At 46.2% G+C, this 16,869-nt stretch overlaps 1 protein-coding gene across 8 annotated transcripts in view; it reads right to left on the bottom strand.

The window, feature by feature from the left end:
* Positions 1-4,319: 4,319 nt before the first annotated feature.
* The window catches only part of LOC126281615 (zinc finger protein 93-like), a 147,520-nt gene continuing 134,970 nt past the window's right edge, over positions 4,320-16,869 (bottom strand). For 2 of the 8 annotated variants that reach the window (XM_049980732.1, XM_049980731.1), the window contains one exon: positions 4,320-7,434. In XM_049980732.1, coding sequence (XP_049836689.1) covers positions 5,868-7,346 — 1,479 coding nt within the window. In that variant the 5' untranslated portion in view covers positions 7,347-7,434 and the 3' untranslated portion in view covers positions 4,320-5,867. The remainder of the gene's footprint in view (positions 7,435-16,869) is intronic. The other 6 variants (XM_049980727.1, XM_049980726.1, XM_049980734.1 and 3 more) reach the window with 4 other exon arrangements.

Genomic DNA, 16,869 nt, shown 5'->3' with positions numbered 1-16,869 from the left:
TGCTCATTTCACCTTTCCTTACCACCTACTTCCATAGCAGCAGTATAAAATTCTATGGCTTCATGACAAATATTGTATGCCAGTACACTCACTTCGATTCTTACCACTTGTAGGTTCATTACACCTCGATAGGCTGATGAGATGACGAAAAACGTCTGATGCACCTAGCAACAACATCCTGCCCTTCCTTTTGCTTGACTTTATGATTAAATGTAGGTTTCAGTAATTGTAGTGCATTCAAGTTAATTTATTTATGTTTTCCATTTCATATTGTCATGTTCTGCCATCTGTATTTTTCACCTAATTTAATTAGTTTACCTCCCATCCTTATTGCACCATCTGTCATATTTTAATACATTATAATTATAAATGTAGTGAATACTCTTAACTTTAATTTCGTTACAGACAATTGAAGCTGGTTTGCCCATTTTCCTAACAGCTAAGCCCTGTATTGTTTCCCATAGCTCACCAGGGAAGTTATCACTACTGGGTAGGTCTACTGGTTCCTGTTTTGACATCCTTGTCCTAAATCCAACATCTCCATATTCACACCAGTTTACATAATGGACACTTCCAAAATGTGGTTTCATTCTCATTAGATTTTCAGAAAAGTGGGAATAGAAACTCACTTTTGGTTTCCTAATGAAGTATAGAATTAGCACAACTACTGTAAATCATACACATTGGCCAAATGTTGACCTAATTCTGCAACATATCAGGCTATAACATCTTCTGCTCTTTCTGAACACCTGCCAAAAACAACTGGCTGTGTATTTCTATTTAGTCCTCTCAACATTCAGCCCTACTTAACAAACCATCACTATTTTTTCAAAAGAATAATAATCGCCAAACTTGTGCAATGTTTGAAGACATCTAGCACCTGTTACAAGCTATAAATAGTGCTGATCAATCATCTTGGATGCAAAGCCATCGAACCTTGGTACCCTGTTGCAATTGCCTCTATATTAGTGCTAACTCTTACAGCTTGCAAGCAGAAACGACCAATGTGTACTATCATTCCTGTCTTTTCACTCTGATTTAATTCTCCTTCACTGAATTATACACACTGTTCATCCTGTGAACAACCAGTCACAGAACCACTCCACAACGCTATGCGAGTTTGGTTTAATGGAAGTGCAGCTGTGCTGAAAACAAATTTGGTATCTCTGCTCAGACTGATGCTCTTATGAGCTTCATTCTTTGTTATGCAGTATCATGAAATCCTAATAAGCGGACATGTGCAGCTCAATCACACTGAAGACAATCTTTTGGCTACCACCTAACAAATTCGTAACATAGCCACTGTGCTAATACTGCAATATTAGGAACTTAAAAATGTGATCCACTGTGATTAAATACACAGGGAACTGTGCAAACTGACTGCTATTTTGGAAGTAACCAAAGCCTTACAGATGATCTTGTATAACATCCACACAACAGTTGCATGTTAACACCCTGCAACACTACCATTCAATCAAGACAGCAACAGAGACTCATTCCTAACTTAGCCCACTGAAACCTTCCAGCAAACCATAACTAATACTTCATTTCATGCATCAGTACACATGGAAATGATCTACTCCATGTAGGTATCAACCTTGCCGTATTACTGCACTGCTGCTACTGTACAACTGTCATCATCTATAGATGTGTTAAATATACAGATATCCCAGACCGTAACTTGCACCAGTCGCAAATTTGAGTGTTATCACATCAAATGATCATCATGTCTGTTTGCAAGAGGTATCCATCAGACCGTCACGTAGTTCAAGATTCATCTGTGCTTTAACACTAATTATTACAAGCATCCTACCTTATTACTCTGAACTAGTGTCAAATGTGAAACTGCATTGCTTTTGGAGGAAACTTAAGAATTCCCTTGCTCTCGCACTGTTGAGGCAATGCACAAATTTTTATTTAGGCCCACTGGGAACAGATTATCGTATTTGGTAGCGCAGTCAACTATAGTAGCAGTTCTCTGCTGTGACCATGAATTTACACTTCAGACTTGTCGACTCTTTCTAATGGTATACTTTTATTTAACTTTCTTATTGTATATGTATCACACCAACCATTAGGTTATCTGCTAATTTAACTTACACACACTACAGCTTTGAACTTTTCTGCTAATTTGTCTAAAACACCTTTTGTGCTGGCACCCAACTGACAGCCTGCCTACACAACCAAAAACAATCAAAGTTACCATTGACCATGGCACTGCACACATCACTGAGAGGAGTAAGCTGGAATACCTATAAAGAGTGGTTGACCCAGTGTCATCTCTCTTGCAGTCACTGTAGTTGTCCTCACCATGGTTATACGGATCACATGTAATCAAAGATATCGTGAACCATTCAGATCACATGGTGCACGGGCAGCAGCTGTTGGGTAATTTTATACTTAAGTGGATTTTGGATCCTAGCACAATTCAGTCATGACTTGTTTACATCTATGCATTAGGAGATGGGATGCTGATATGAATTAGTTTGTTTCCTTTGTATAATTTTGTCATTTTGCAACATGTGAGAGCATTACATTCCACTTAGCTAAGGACCAAACCAATGACATATTACTTAAAAATCAATATCAATTACATGAAATAAGAATTAATAGAACAGTGCTAGTGTCATAGTTGTGTTAATAAGAGTAGTTTATTATGGCTATATTATCTGCTTCTAATGCATCCTTCAATAATTTTGCAATTTCAACTTTTATACTACAAACTGCAAAGTTTATAGGAAAAATAATGAATCTTACCAATATGATTGAGCTAAACCTCCTTTTGTATTCAACCCACATCCTAAAATTTACTTGTCCTTGACCGTTCTTGTAGAATAGTTTATTCTGTTGTGATTAGCTTTCATTACGATTTTATTAGATGCAGTTACACTCTAATTCATGGGCATGAATTGTGTTATTGCGGACTCAGTTATTTAGGCAGTTTTCCACACAACCATTGAATATGTTCATTTTCTGCTTACATCTTGTGTACCAGAGAAATGCTATCTGACCCATCTTCAGCTCACACATATAGTTATTCAGTCCATATTGTGTATCCTTTTTAACACATTACTACAAATTTTACTGTTTTTCTTAGAGATTCATAATATGTATACTCACCACACACAGTAGTATATTTTCAGACTCATCAGAATATAAGGCTAATGTCCAGAAACCCGGCTTTTCCTTCCTTTTATTGGAAAATATTATTTAAAACAAATGTATGCGGATGTTGCCTATTATGAATACTCTATACAGCAGTTGTCGATGTCCAATCATGAGAAAGATGGAATAAAATATAATCACATCAATACAACGTGTCATAGCTGAAGTGTAGCAAAACAGAACAGTGGCAATCAATTATAACTATCTCCAGTTATTACACATGCACTTTCACCAATAAGAAATAGGTAGGAAATCAAAAATAAAAACAATCTTTCTGAAAATACTCAGTACTCACGTTCTGAGCTCTCAAGTGTTGTTGTTGTGTATACGAATAACTGGATTCAAATCGTAAGACCTAATGTTTGTTTACCTATTTCATTTTGTGTAGAACTTACATGGTATTAAATACTGAAAAATAATTAAGAGCTTTAGTGCATAACACTTATCTACATCATCTCTCAATCATGTAAAGATCTTTGTGAAACAAAAAAAATTGCAAAAAATATAGCGATTGTGCACTGGTGTAAATGGGAGCCAAGAACTATGAATTTATTAGATTATACATTTTAGCATCTGACCCATTTATGTGAAGATGCACTGATGAGCAAAAATGTCATGAATGCTCCCTGTGAGGAGAATGAATGCCACATCATGTACATACATGATGCAATAAGCAGATTACAAGTATATAAGCACACCAGAAATTAACAAGGAATTGTTCTACCAATTACATGGGTCACAAACATGTAAACCCAATGACATAAGTGACTTTACCTAAGGGCAGGTTACAGTAGCATTGCAGTTGGGAACTAGAACTTCAAAAGTTGTGAAGCTGGTAGGCTGGATCTATGCTACTGTTGTGAACGTCTGTGGAAAGTGGCTGAAAGGTGATAAATCGATAACCTTATGAAAACATGTAATACACCTAACCATCACAAATCATGGAGGTCAGAGGCTTGCCTGCTCTGTGAAGCTGGACATGTGGCAGTATGTGGCATATCTAATTACAGAAAAAAATGCTTGAGCAGCCATGCACGTTTTTGAACCCACAATTCAATGTACAACGTTGAACATAGGGCTCCACAACACATGGTAACTGTATGTTTCCATACCAATCCACCAAAATGTTCAATTGCAACTGCAGTGGACAAGGGATCATTGCAGCTATAATGAAGGTCAACGTAAATGCCAACTGTCAGGGTGGATGACATTTTCTGTTACACCAGGTCAGTTGCCACATCCAGATATGCTGTATCTAGGTGAATGGCACCAGGTGCTATGGGGACAGTCACTCGGGCTCCTTTGGGACATCTGGTAGTAATTGAAGGGATCATGACAGTTGCCGACTGTGACCTCTGTAGCTACTGCATAGATTCCTTCATGCCTTGATGTGATATCCCATGGCGAAGGCATCTTCCAGGAGGATAACTGTCCATATCACATGTTCAGAACGCCTCCACGGTGGTCTGAGTAGCATGGTACCTAACACATCTTGACCACACCATGTAGCTGATCTGAACATGTGGAATGCAAATGGTATAACATACATCCCGTAACACATAAATGACATGTTAAGTCCATATCATGTAGAACTGTCGAAGTATTGTGTTCCAAAGGTGGACAAGCATGCTATTAAGCACGTTTTATATGTGTTGTTACGTTTACTGATACAGGATTAGTACTAACAGAACATATATGTACACACTATTAAAGACGTCTCTTGAGAAAATATATCTGAGTAAAATAACTCTTATAACCATGTTTCTGCAGTGTTGAGTGTACTAGCATGGAAGAAGGAAGTGCCATCAATATATTTTTACTGTCACTGTTCCTAAAATACAGAGTTACAAGTATTACATGATGACTATGCAAGTCATCACACATCCTTGGCCTTATACTGAATATTGCACGGCACTTATGATTACTGACAAACATATGGATTTATCACAATACAGAATCTTCCTGTCTCGAGACTGATAGGAAAAGAACAGAAGTGTTAATGACAAATATAAATTTGATTCCTATTCCTGGAGTATTTAGTAATACAATTTCTTGATGTCTCAAGCTGCAGATATGGATTTTTATATCATCACATGATCTGTTACCAATCTATAGTACACATTATTGTAACTGTTTCACAATTATACCACATTTTTATGTTATTTCACAGGCATTATAATTTATTGTCCCCTTGCTTTATCCATTATTTTACAGGCCTTGAGGGCACCAACCAGGAAAACCTAGTTACGTAAACTACCACTTGCTTGTAGTTTCTTTCTGATTTGAAGTAATGCATGTGTCTCGCAAGGGCTCAACTGAGTGAAACTTTTGTCACATATCACATTTGTGAGGTCCCCTTCCATGTGTGTTCTAATACATCTGCCTTGAGATTGGCTGATCTAAGAAAGATCACTTCATCACTTTTGTGAGGTCTTTTCCCAGTGTGTATGAATGATGTGTCTTGAACAAAAGATTTCCCACAAATATCAAATTTCTGATGTTTCTTTCCACTGTGAATTAATGGATGTTTATTGAGGTAACCTAACTGAGCAAACGATTTGTCACAAATTTCACATTTGTTAGGTATATTTCCAGTGCGAGTTAATTTGCGGGATTGAGATTGCCCACAAATCTCACATTCACGAGGTTTCTTTCCAGTGTGAAGTGATATGTTTCTCGAGAACAGTTGAGAAAGCAAAAGATTACCCATAAATCTCATATTTAAGTTTCTTTCCAGTGTGAATAAATACATGTTTCTTGAGATAAGCTGACTGGGCAAAAGATTTTCCACAAACATCGCATTTGTGGGGTTTCTTTCCACTGTGAATTAATGTGTGTGCCTTGAGATTAGCTGACTGGGTAAACGATTTGTCACAAATCCCACATTTGTGAGGTTTTTCTCCAGTGTGAATTAATCCATGTTTCTTGAGACTGCCTGCAACAGCAAAAGATTGTCCACAAATCTCACATTTATGAGGTTTCTTTCCAGTGTGAAGTAATTTGTGTGTTTTGAGTCCACTTGACAAAACAAAAGATTTCCCACAAATCTCACATTTATGAGGTTTCTTTCCAGTGTGAATAAAAGCATGTTGCTTGAGATAAGCTGACTGGGCAAAATATTTCCCACAAATATCGCATTCGTGGGGTTTCTTTCCAGTGTGAATTAATGTGTGTGCCTTGAGATTAGCTGACCGGGTAAACGATTTGTCACAAATGTCACATTTGTGGGGTTTTTCTCCAGTGTGAATTAATCGGTGTTTCTTGAGATTGCTTGCACCAGCAAAAGATTGTCCACAAATCTCACATTTATAAGGTTTCTTTCCAGTGTGAAGTAATTTGTGTGTTTTGAGTCCGCTTGACAAAACAAAAGATTTTCCACAAATCTCACATTTATGAGGTTTCTTTCCAGTGTGAATTAATAAGTGTTTCTTAAGATCGCTTGAGACAACAAAAGATTTTCCACAAATATCGCATTTGTGAGATTTCTTTCCAGTGTGAAATAATACATGTTGCTTGAGATCGCTTGGGAAAGCAAAAGATTTCCCACAACTCTCACATTTGTGAGGTTTCTTTCCAGTGTGAATTAATCCATGTTTCTTGAGATTGCCTGCACCAGCAAAAGATTTGCCACAAATATCACATTTGTGGGTTCTGTTTGCAGTAAGTAGATTACTCTGGAAACTGATATTAACAGTTGTAGATAAAGTTCCATAATGCTTCGTCTCCTTTGTATCATTTGTCATAAGTGTGTTATCTATGTCATTAGCAAACTTGTTAGCAGCTTTCCATGTTTCTTTGTATGAATTCAGCTTGTTGAGTTCTGCGACAGAAACTTCTGGCTCACTATCCGAGAAGCTAGAGCCATTTTTTTCATGGTTGCCAGCAGTTGAGAAATGGTAATTCTTACTCATTCTTAAATGTTTTTTCAAACTAACATTACTGTGAAATACCTCACCACACCACTTACAAACATATAAAGGTGGTTGCATACCATCAATGTGAATAAACACATGCTTTATCAATCTGTATTTTGAAGGAAAGCTCTGTTGGCAGAAATTACAGCTATATACATGCAATTCCTTTTCCCACATACTACAGTTATATCGTGTGGCAACTGAGCAGTTCTTATCAACAGTCATATCTTCTGTATTGGTACCAAACTCTTGTGTTGACTTCTCCATGTGAATCAACAACTCATCGTGGACCAGTCTATCGTGAAAAGTTTCTTCACATGATATGCCACTGCTCCCACCAGTACACTGAGTCAATCTGAAGAGTAAGGAGGCGGATGTTAAAAACTGATATACATACAACAAAGAAACAATATTCAGGTGTCTGTAAATCCAGTACTGTAAGAGAGAACTATTCATAAAAATGCAGAAGAAATTACATATCTAGTAACTGTTAGAGATTTAAAATTATAATATTCCACCAGAAGGAAGGAACTGATGAGGTAAAAATAATGATTAATCTGAGTCACTGCCAATTTAATTTGAAATTTTTAGATGAGAATTAAAATAATTCCCCTTCAAGTGTTAGTCTTTTAAAATACAGTGCTACAACTTAAGTCTACACCCATTTAATAATATGAATAAAAGAAATTCAGCTACATATTTTAGCATCAGATTTAATTAAGAGATTTGTCTATCAAACACTTTAACTTTTGGAAATTTATTTCACCTAGCCAACAGATTTTTTTTGTTTGATTCCCAATGAGTCAAGAACTATTGGAAGCATAATTATTTTGATTAGGTATCTTGTATGGATGTTAATAAGGTGGATAATGACTGTTCATGAACAATAATCAATGTCACATCAATCTATGGAAAAAATACATACTGATGAATAAATGTTAATGACACACTTACAGATGATTTTAATCTGACTGTTTTTGGCACTGCAACTTATATGAAGCCTTGCACAAATGGAAATGCTGTCTAACAAGATTGAAATGGTTGTAAATTTTCCAGTATATTCGCAGTGAGCCTTTTTGAAAATTTTTACATTTGGTCACCCGACACTGCAGAACACAAAGAGGCGGGGAGAGGGAGGGGGACAGGACGAGAGGGGCAGAGGGGCAGAGGGGCAGAGGGGCAGAGGGGCAGAGGGGCAGAGGGGCAGAGGGGCAGAGGGGCAGAGGGGGGAGAGGGGGAGAGGGGGAGAGGGGGAGAGGGGGAGAGGGGGAGAGGGGGAGAGGGGGAGAGGGGGAGAGGGGGAGAGGGGGAGAGGGGGAGAGGGGGAGAGGGGGAGAGGGGGAGAGGGGGAGAGGGGGAGAGGGGGAGAGGGGGAGAGGGGGAGAGGGGGAGAGGGGGAGAGGGGGAGAGGGGGAGAGGGGGAGAGGGGGAGAGGGGGAGAGGGGGAGAGGGGGAGAGGGGGAGAGGGGGAGAGGGGGAGAGGGGGAGAGGGGGAGAGGGGGGAGAGGGGGAGAGGGGGTGTTGGGTGTGGGATTGAAAGGACCAGACTGCTAAGGTCATCGGTCCCTTGTTCCACGATAAAATCACACGAAATAAAAACTGTCAGTCGTTAAAAACGGAGAACTGAGAGAAGGGACGACACAATACAAGAAAGGCAGACAAAGACCAGACAAACGGAACTAAAATCGCACCGAGTGTGAAGGTGGTTGGCCGACCATGAAAATAAGGAAAAGCCAACCACCAAATGACATTAAAACCCACAGTTTAAAACCACAGGCCAAAGGCCCAAGTCAATACAGGAAATAAAAGGACAAACACTCAAATCATACGATGAAAACCCCCTGCCCGAATAAAACTCAACACGAGGTCCGCCATAGCATCGCCATCACATAAAAGGGCAGGGAGGGTATCAGGCAGCTCAAACGTCTGCCTGAGTCCTGTTAAAAGCGGGCAGTCCACCAAAATGTGGACCACCGTCAGAGCTGCCCCGCAGCGACATAGCGGTGGGTCCTCCCGGCGCAACAAATGGCCGTGCGTCAGCCACGTGTGGCCAACGCGCAGCCGGCAGAGGACGACAGAGTCCTTCCGAGAGGCCCGCATGGAGGAGCGCCACACGGGTCGTCTCCTTCACCGCCCGAAGTTTGTTGGGCGTGGGCAGGGTGCGCCACTCGTCACCCCAGGCACCAAGCACTTTCTGGCGCAAAAGCGACAGGAGATCACACTCCATAAGGCCGAGTTCCAGAGCCGGTGAACTCACTGCCTGTTTAGCCAGCGTGTCAACCCGCTCATTGCCCGGGATGCCGACATGACCTGGGGTCCAAACAAAGACCACGGAGCGGCCGCAACGGGCAAGAGCATGGAGCGACTCGTGGATGGCCATCACCAGACGGGAACGAGGAAAGCACTGGTCAAGAGCTCGTAAACCACTCAGGGAGTCACTACAGATGACAAAGGACTCACCTGAGCGGGAGCGGATATACTCTAGGGCGCGATAGATGGCAACCAACTCGGCAGTGTATACACTGTTCCCGGGTGCCAGCGACCATTGCTCACAATGATCCTCTAGAGAAAGAGCGTAACCAGTGCGACCAGAGACCATCGAACCATCGGTATAGGTCACGGCAGATCCGGGAAACTCGGCAAGGAGAGCAACAAAGTGGCGGCGGAGGGCCGGAGGAGGGACCGAGTCTTTCGGACCCTGTGCCAAATCCAGCCGAATGCATGGTCGGCGCACACACCAAGGGGGCAGACGGAGATTGGCCCGGAAAACAGGCGGGAGAGGAGAAAACTCAATCCCACACAGTAGAGCCCGGATGCGAACCGCGATCGTACACCCTGACCGGGGCCGCTTGTCTGGAAGATGGACGATCGAGTGCGGGAACAGGAGACGGTAGTTGGGATGCCCTGGCAAGCTACAAACGTGGGCAGCATAAGCGGCCAGAAGTCGGTCGCGCCGGATCCGCAATGGAGGAACACCAGCCTCCACAAGTAAGCTGTCAACAGGGCTTGTCCGAAATGCTCCTGTGGCGAGTCGGATCCCGCAGTGATGGATGGGATCCAGCAATTGCAACGCTGATGGCGACGCCGAACCATAAGCCACACACCCATAATCAAGGCGGGACTGGATCAGCGCTTGATACAGCCGGAGAAGGGTGGACCGATCGGCACCCCATCCGGTGTGGCTAAGGCAACGGAGAGCGTTTAAATGCCGCCAGCATGTTTGTTTAAGCTGCCTAATATGAGGCAGCCAAGTCAACCGGGCATCAAATACCAGTCCCAAGAACCGATGCGTCTCTACCACAGCAAGAAGTTCACCGTCAAGGTAAAGGCGTGGCTCAGGGTGAACAGTGCGACGCCGGCAGAAATGCACAACGCAGGTCTTAGCGGCCGAAAACTGGAAGCCGTGCGCTACAGCCCACGACTGCGCCTTGCGGATAGCGCCCTGCAGCTGGCGCTCAGCAACTGCAATGCCAGCGGAGCTGTAGTAGAGGCAGAAATCGTCTGCATACAACGAAGCTGCGACGGACGATCCCACCGCCTCAGCGAGCCCATTGATCGCAATTAAAAACAGGGAGACACTGAGGACAGACCCCTGTGGGACCCCGTTCTCCTGGACCCGGGAGGAACTATGGGACGCAGCAACTTGCACGCGGAAGGAACGAGACGACAGAAAATTCTGAATAAAAATCGGGAGCGGGCCCCTAAGACCCCACCCATGAAGTGTGGCCAGGATGTGATATCGCCAAGTCGTATCGTACGCCTTCCGCATGTCGAAGAAGACGGCAATCAGATGTTGGCGGCGTGCAAAGGCTGTACGGACGGCAGACTCTAGGGAGACCAGATTATCGACGGCAGAGCGGCCTTTGCGGAACCCACGCTGAGACGGAACCAGAAGGCCTCGAGACTCGAGGAGCCAACTCAACCTCCGGCTCACCATACGTTCTAGCTACTTGCAAAGAACGTTGGTGAGGCTTATGGGGCGGTAGCTGTCCACCTCCAGCGGGTTCTTGCCAGGTTTCAACACGGGGAGGACGATGCTTTCTCGCCAGTGAGACGGGAACACACCCTCAACCCAGATGCGGTTGAAAACATCTAGGAGGCGTCGCTTGCAATTCACAGAGAGGTGTTTCAGCATCTGGCTGTGGATGCGGTCTGGCCCAGGAGCCGTATCAGGGCAAGCAGATAGGGCACTCTGGAATTCCCAGTCGCTGAAAGGAGCATTGTACGACTCCGCGTGGCGCGTGTGAAAGGAAAGCCTCCAACTTTCCAACCGCTCTTTCCGGGAGCGGAAGGCCAGTGGGTAATTCGTACATGCGGAACACTGAGCAAAATGCGCTGCTAACCGGTCCGCAATCGTGTCGGAGTCAGTACACACCACTCCATTCAGCGAAAGCCCAGGGACAGAGACAGGCGGCCGATAGCCATGGAGTCGCCTAACCTTAGCCCAAACCTGCGATGCAGAGGTACGGACGCCAATGGTGGAAACATACCGTTCCCAGCACTCCTGCTTCCGTTGGCGAATAAGGCGTCGGGCACGGGCACGGAGCTGTTTAAAAACGATGAGGTTCTCCAAGGACGGGTGCCGCTTATGGCGTTGAAGAGCCCGCCGGCGATCTCTAATCGCCTCTGCGATCTCGGGCGCCCACCAAGGCACAGTCCTCCTCCGAGGGGACCCGGATGAACAGGGAATCGCAGATGCCGCCGCAGAAACGATGCCGGTGGTGACCGACTGAACCACCGCATCAATGGTGTCAGGGGAAGGAGGTGCGATAGTGGCGAGAGAGGAGAACAAGCCCCAATCAGCCTTATTCAGAGCCCATCTGGAGGGGTGTTCAGAAGAGTGACGCTGTGGTAGTGACAGAAAGATGGGGAAATGGTCACTACCACATAAGTCGTCTTGGACACTCCAGTGGATGGATGGTGAAAGTCCGGGGCTGCAGATAGAAAGGTCGATGGCCGAAAATGTGCCATGGACGACGCTGAAATGTGTCGGCTCTCCCGTGTTTAAGAGGCAGAGGTCAAGCTGCGAGAGAAGAGTCTCGACATCTCTACCCCGGCCAGTAATCGCGGCGCTACCCCACAGGGGGTTATGGGCGTTAAAGTCGCCCAGTAACACAAAAGGAGGAGGCAGTTTTGCTATCAATGCAGCCAACACATGACGCGAGACATCACCATCTGGCGGAAGATACAAACTGCAGACAGTAATAGGCTGAGGCGACCACATCCTTACAGCGACAGCCTCTAAAGGCGTGTGAAGAGGTACACATTCGCTGTAGACAGAGTTAAGGATGAAGACGCAGACTCCACCAGATACCCTATCATAAGCTGCCCGGTTCTTGTAATAACCCCGATACCCACGTAGGGCAGGGGTCCGCATTGCCGGAAACCAAGTTTCCTGTAGGGCAATGCAGAGGAAAGGGTGACTGCTGATGAGTTGGCGAAGCTCAGCAAGGTGGTGGAAAAAAGCGCTGCAGTTCCACTGGAGTATTGCTTTGTCCATGTCCGAAAAAGGCGTGAAGGGGCCGAGGAGGCAGATCACGCCACTGGGTCACCTGCTGCCACCGATGGAGGACCAGTACAATCTGCTTCCATGGCGTCTGAGGGTCCGGCGAGATCCAGGTCCTCAGCGGACGCCCGGATCTCCACCTTATCCCCGGACGCAGAGCCTGTAGGGAGCAGTGGGGTGGATGCCACCGCGTGGTCTTTGGCCTTAGAGGTCTTCTTCTTCGTCTTGTCTCTCTGGTCCTTGGGTTTCATTGGCTGGGAGGGCTCCAGCGAGTCAGTCTCCGGGACGGAGGAGGAGCGGGAAGCCCTGCGATCAGCCGCTGGTCTGCTTTTCTTCCATTGGCTGACGTCACCCTTCCCAGAGGCGGAAACCTGGGAAGGAAGGGACCCAAGGGACCCTTTCCGTGCTATTCGAGCAGGGGAAGTTTGAGGCTTCCCCAGCTTAGAAGTGGGGACTGATGTCCCCGATGGTTGGGGGGTTGCTGCTCCTGAGGCAGGTAGTGCAGGAGCAGCAGGGAGTGAAGTGCCCCCCACCATCAAGGGGGCAGGTGTAGCATTCCAGCTCTGAGAGGTGGCAGTCTGAGGGAGAGCCAATGGGGCCATAACAGTAGTAGCCACGGCGTAAGAGGCAGTCATTCGAACAGGATGGAGGCGTTCGAACTTCTGCCTGGCCTCAGTGTATGTCAGGCGGTCCAGGGTCTTATACTCCATGATTTTGCGCTCTTTCTGGTAGATCCTGCAGTCCGGCGAGCAAGGTGAGTGGTGCTCTCCGCAGTTTACACAGATGGGAGGCGGAGCACATGGAGTATTGGGATGTGATGGGCGCCCACAATCTCGACATGTGAGGCTGGAAGTACAGCAGGAAGACATATGCCCGAACTTCCAGCACTTAAAGCACCGCATCGGGGGAGGGATATAGGGCTTGACGTCACAACGATAGACCATCACCTTGACCTTCTCAGGTAAAGTATCACCCTCGAAGGCCAAGATGAAGGCACCGGTGGCAACCTGCTTATCCCTTGGACCACGATGTACGCGCCGGACGAAGTGAACACCTCGCCGCTCTAAATTGGCGCGAAGCTCGTCATCGGACTGCAATAGAAGGTCCCGATGGAATATTATGCCCTGGACCATATTAAGACTCTTATGGGGCGTGATTGTAACCGGAACATCCCCCAGCTTGTTACAATCGAGTAACCGGCGGGACTGGGCGGAGGACGCCGATTTGATCAAAACCGAGCCCGAGCGCATTTTGGACAAGCCCTCCACCTCCCCGAACTTGTCCTCTAAGTGCTCGACGAAGAACTGAGGCTTCATGGATGTAAAGGATTCACCATCAGCTCTCGTACACACCAGGTAGCGGGGCGAGTATGGTTCGCTGGCATCCTTAGTCTTTCGTTCCTCCCATGGTGTAGCCAGGGAGGGGAACGATTTGGGGTCATATGTAGTTGCGTTGTATTGAGCCCTGGAATGCTTAGAGACTGCTGGCGGCTGGCCACCAGCAAGAGATGATGTACCACGCTTCATTGCGGGTCATCCGCCCTGATGCCACCTACTCCGACCAAGGGCCCTCCCCACGGGCGCCACCCAGCCTCAGCAACGACCACCTGGCAGGATGGCCATTGCCGGGAGTCCCAATGCCCCAAGGAGATAGGCATCTACTCCTTGGCATACGTGGGGAGTTAACGGCGCTGGCATCAGCAGAGCGATCCCTGTGTAGTCAGGGGGCTACAACCAACAGGGTACATAGCGGCCCCACCACAACGGACTGGCTACCGTGCTGGATTTTAGGTGATGTAGTCCAATATCGTCATTGGCGCATAAAGCAACACAGCATAGCAGACTGCAAGAAACCACACCCAAGAACAAATCCACGCCCAAGAGATGGTAGGTGAGCGGGACTGCTAAGTGATGACGACAAACCTGGCTAGAGATGGTAATGCTTGATGGACACATCGCTCCTTGTAAGGCGCCCTTCCCCAATCGGCTCGCTCTTCGGAAAATTTAGAAGGATGGAGGTCAAACCCGTTAGGGGACCATCTCACAAGGCCAAAACGTTTGAAACTCCTTTTAGTCGCCTCTTACGACAGGCAGGAATACCGTGGGCCTATTCTTACCCCCGAACCCACAGGGGGGGGGAGACGGGGGAGAGGGGGAGACGGGGGAGACGGGGAGACGGGGGAGAGGGGGAGACGGGGGAGAGGGGGAGAGGGGGAGAGGGGGAGAGGGGGAGACGGGGGAGAGGGGGAGACGGGGGAGAGGGGGAGACGGGGGAGAGGGGGAGACGGGGGAGAGGGGGAGACGGGGGAGAGGGGGAGACGGGGGAGAGGGGGAGACGGGGGAGAGGGGGAGACGGGGGAGAGGGGGAGACGGGGGAGAGGGGGAGACGGGGGAGAGGGGGAGACGGGGGAGAGGGGGAGACGGGGGAGAGGGGGAGACGGGGGAGAGGGGGAGACGGGGGAGAGGGGGGAGAGGGGGAGACGGGGGAGAGGGGGAGACGGGGGAGAGGGGGGAGAGGGGGGAGAGGGGGGAGACGGGGGAGACGGGGGAGACGGGGGAGAGGGGGAGACGGGGGAGAGGGGGAGACGGGGGAGACGGGGAGACGGGGGAGAGGGGGAGACGGGGGAGAGGGGGAGACGGGGGAGAGAGAGGGAGAGAGAGAGAACAGGAGTGTTGGGGAAAGAGGGTGTGAGTGAGGGGGAGAGAGGATGTGTATGAGGGGGGACAGTGGACAGGAGTGAGGGGGGAGTGGATGGGAATGGGGTGGAGAGGATGAGAATGATGGGGGAGAGGACAGCTTGAGGTCGACAGGACAAAAGGGATATGGGTGGGGAGGGGGGAAGGAAGGAATGAGGACTCTCCTTCCTGGGCTTTGACGTATGTGTAGCAGCTCCTATTCCAAGTGCAGTTCAGATGCATGTCATATTTCACTGATATGAGCCTCTGACACCTTCACTCCCATGGCCAGTGCTCTATCAACTTTCATGAAGCACACACTGCCCCTTGCATCTCACATCTCTGAGCCCATTACGTCATATCATGATACTACAACTAACATGTATGAAGTGCTGCATATGTTCAATTGTTTAAAATACCTGTCCATCCAAGAAACTTTCAAGAACTGAACTACCTGTAACTTTCATATGTTTTGTTACTATGTAAAACGACGATGATGCCTGATCTTTATGTACATGATTACTTTGCCAATATAATTATGGGCCTGACAGAGGGTCATCGAACCATCATTTGGAATCTGCTTCTCTACCATTCCACTCTCACTAGATGCAAGGAAAACGAGAACTTACACTTTCCATGTGGGCTCTGATTTCTCATACATTACTATAATTTCTCCCTGCATAAATGGGCATCAATAAAATATTATCACACTGTCCACAAAATTCATGTTTCAAATTTCATGATAAATTAGTGCCACAGCGAAAAAAAGACTGTTTTAATTACCACCACCCCAGTTCACATATCACATACATAGCACACACTCCTTTCTTTTGCAATGGTATAAAACGAGCTGCTCTTCTTTCGATTTCTTTCATGTCCCACACCACACTGCAAGAGTCCACAAGAAAATACCTAAGCATAAATAGACCTGTTACGTTTTCCAAGTGGTCTGCCAAGGAGTCAGTCTTTGGTTTGCTTTCTATAAGGATGTTATGATTTAATGTATTCATTAGTGTATTTCCTATGCATTCAGTTGAGTTCACAGCTTTTAGGTTTGTATGATTGATCGTGTGAACGAAATTTAGCACATTCCTTTCCGTACCCACGTGATTGACTTCATACTCTTCATTATTTACGGCCAATTGCTATTTTCCACGTCATACACATATATTTTCTATCATTCCACAATTCGTTTTCATCATCTGATGACTTTACAATAAGGTAAATGACAACATAATCTGCAAACAGTCTAAGAGATTGTCTCATAGATCGTGTATGTTGGTCAGGGACAAGAAAGGGCCTATAACACTAACTTAGGAAATGTCAGATATTAATTCGATGACTTTCTGTCAGTTATTACGAACTGTGACCTTTCTGATGCAAAATCACGAATTAGTGCACACAACTACAATGATACTCCAGGGGCACACAACGTAATCTGAAGTTACTTGTGAGGAATTGAGTCAAAAGCATTCTGAAAACCATAAATATGGAATCAGTGTAATGTCTTCTGTCCTAATCAGTCATTGCTTTGCGAGAATAAAGAGCTTATTGTGTTTTACAAGAAGTACGTTTTCCGAATAAGTGTTGACTATTTGTGAATAAATGT

Source organism: Schistocerca gregaria, chromosome 7 (assembly GCF_023897955.1).
Source record: "Schistocerca gregaria isolate iqSchGreg1 chromosome 7, iqSchGreg1.2, whole genome shotgun sequence".
In the NCBI taxonomy this organism is placed as follows: Eukaryota; Metazoa; Arthropoda; class Insecta; order Orthoptera; family Acrididae; genus Schistocerca; species Schistocerca gregaria.
The sequence above is the reverse complement of the archived record's forward strand: the minus strand, read 5'-3'. Positions and strand labels throughout refer to the sequence as shown.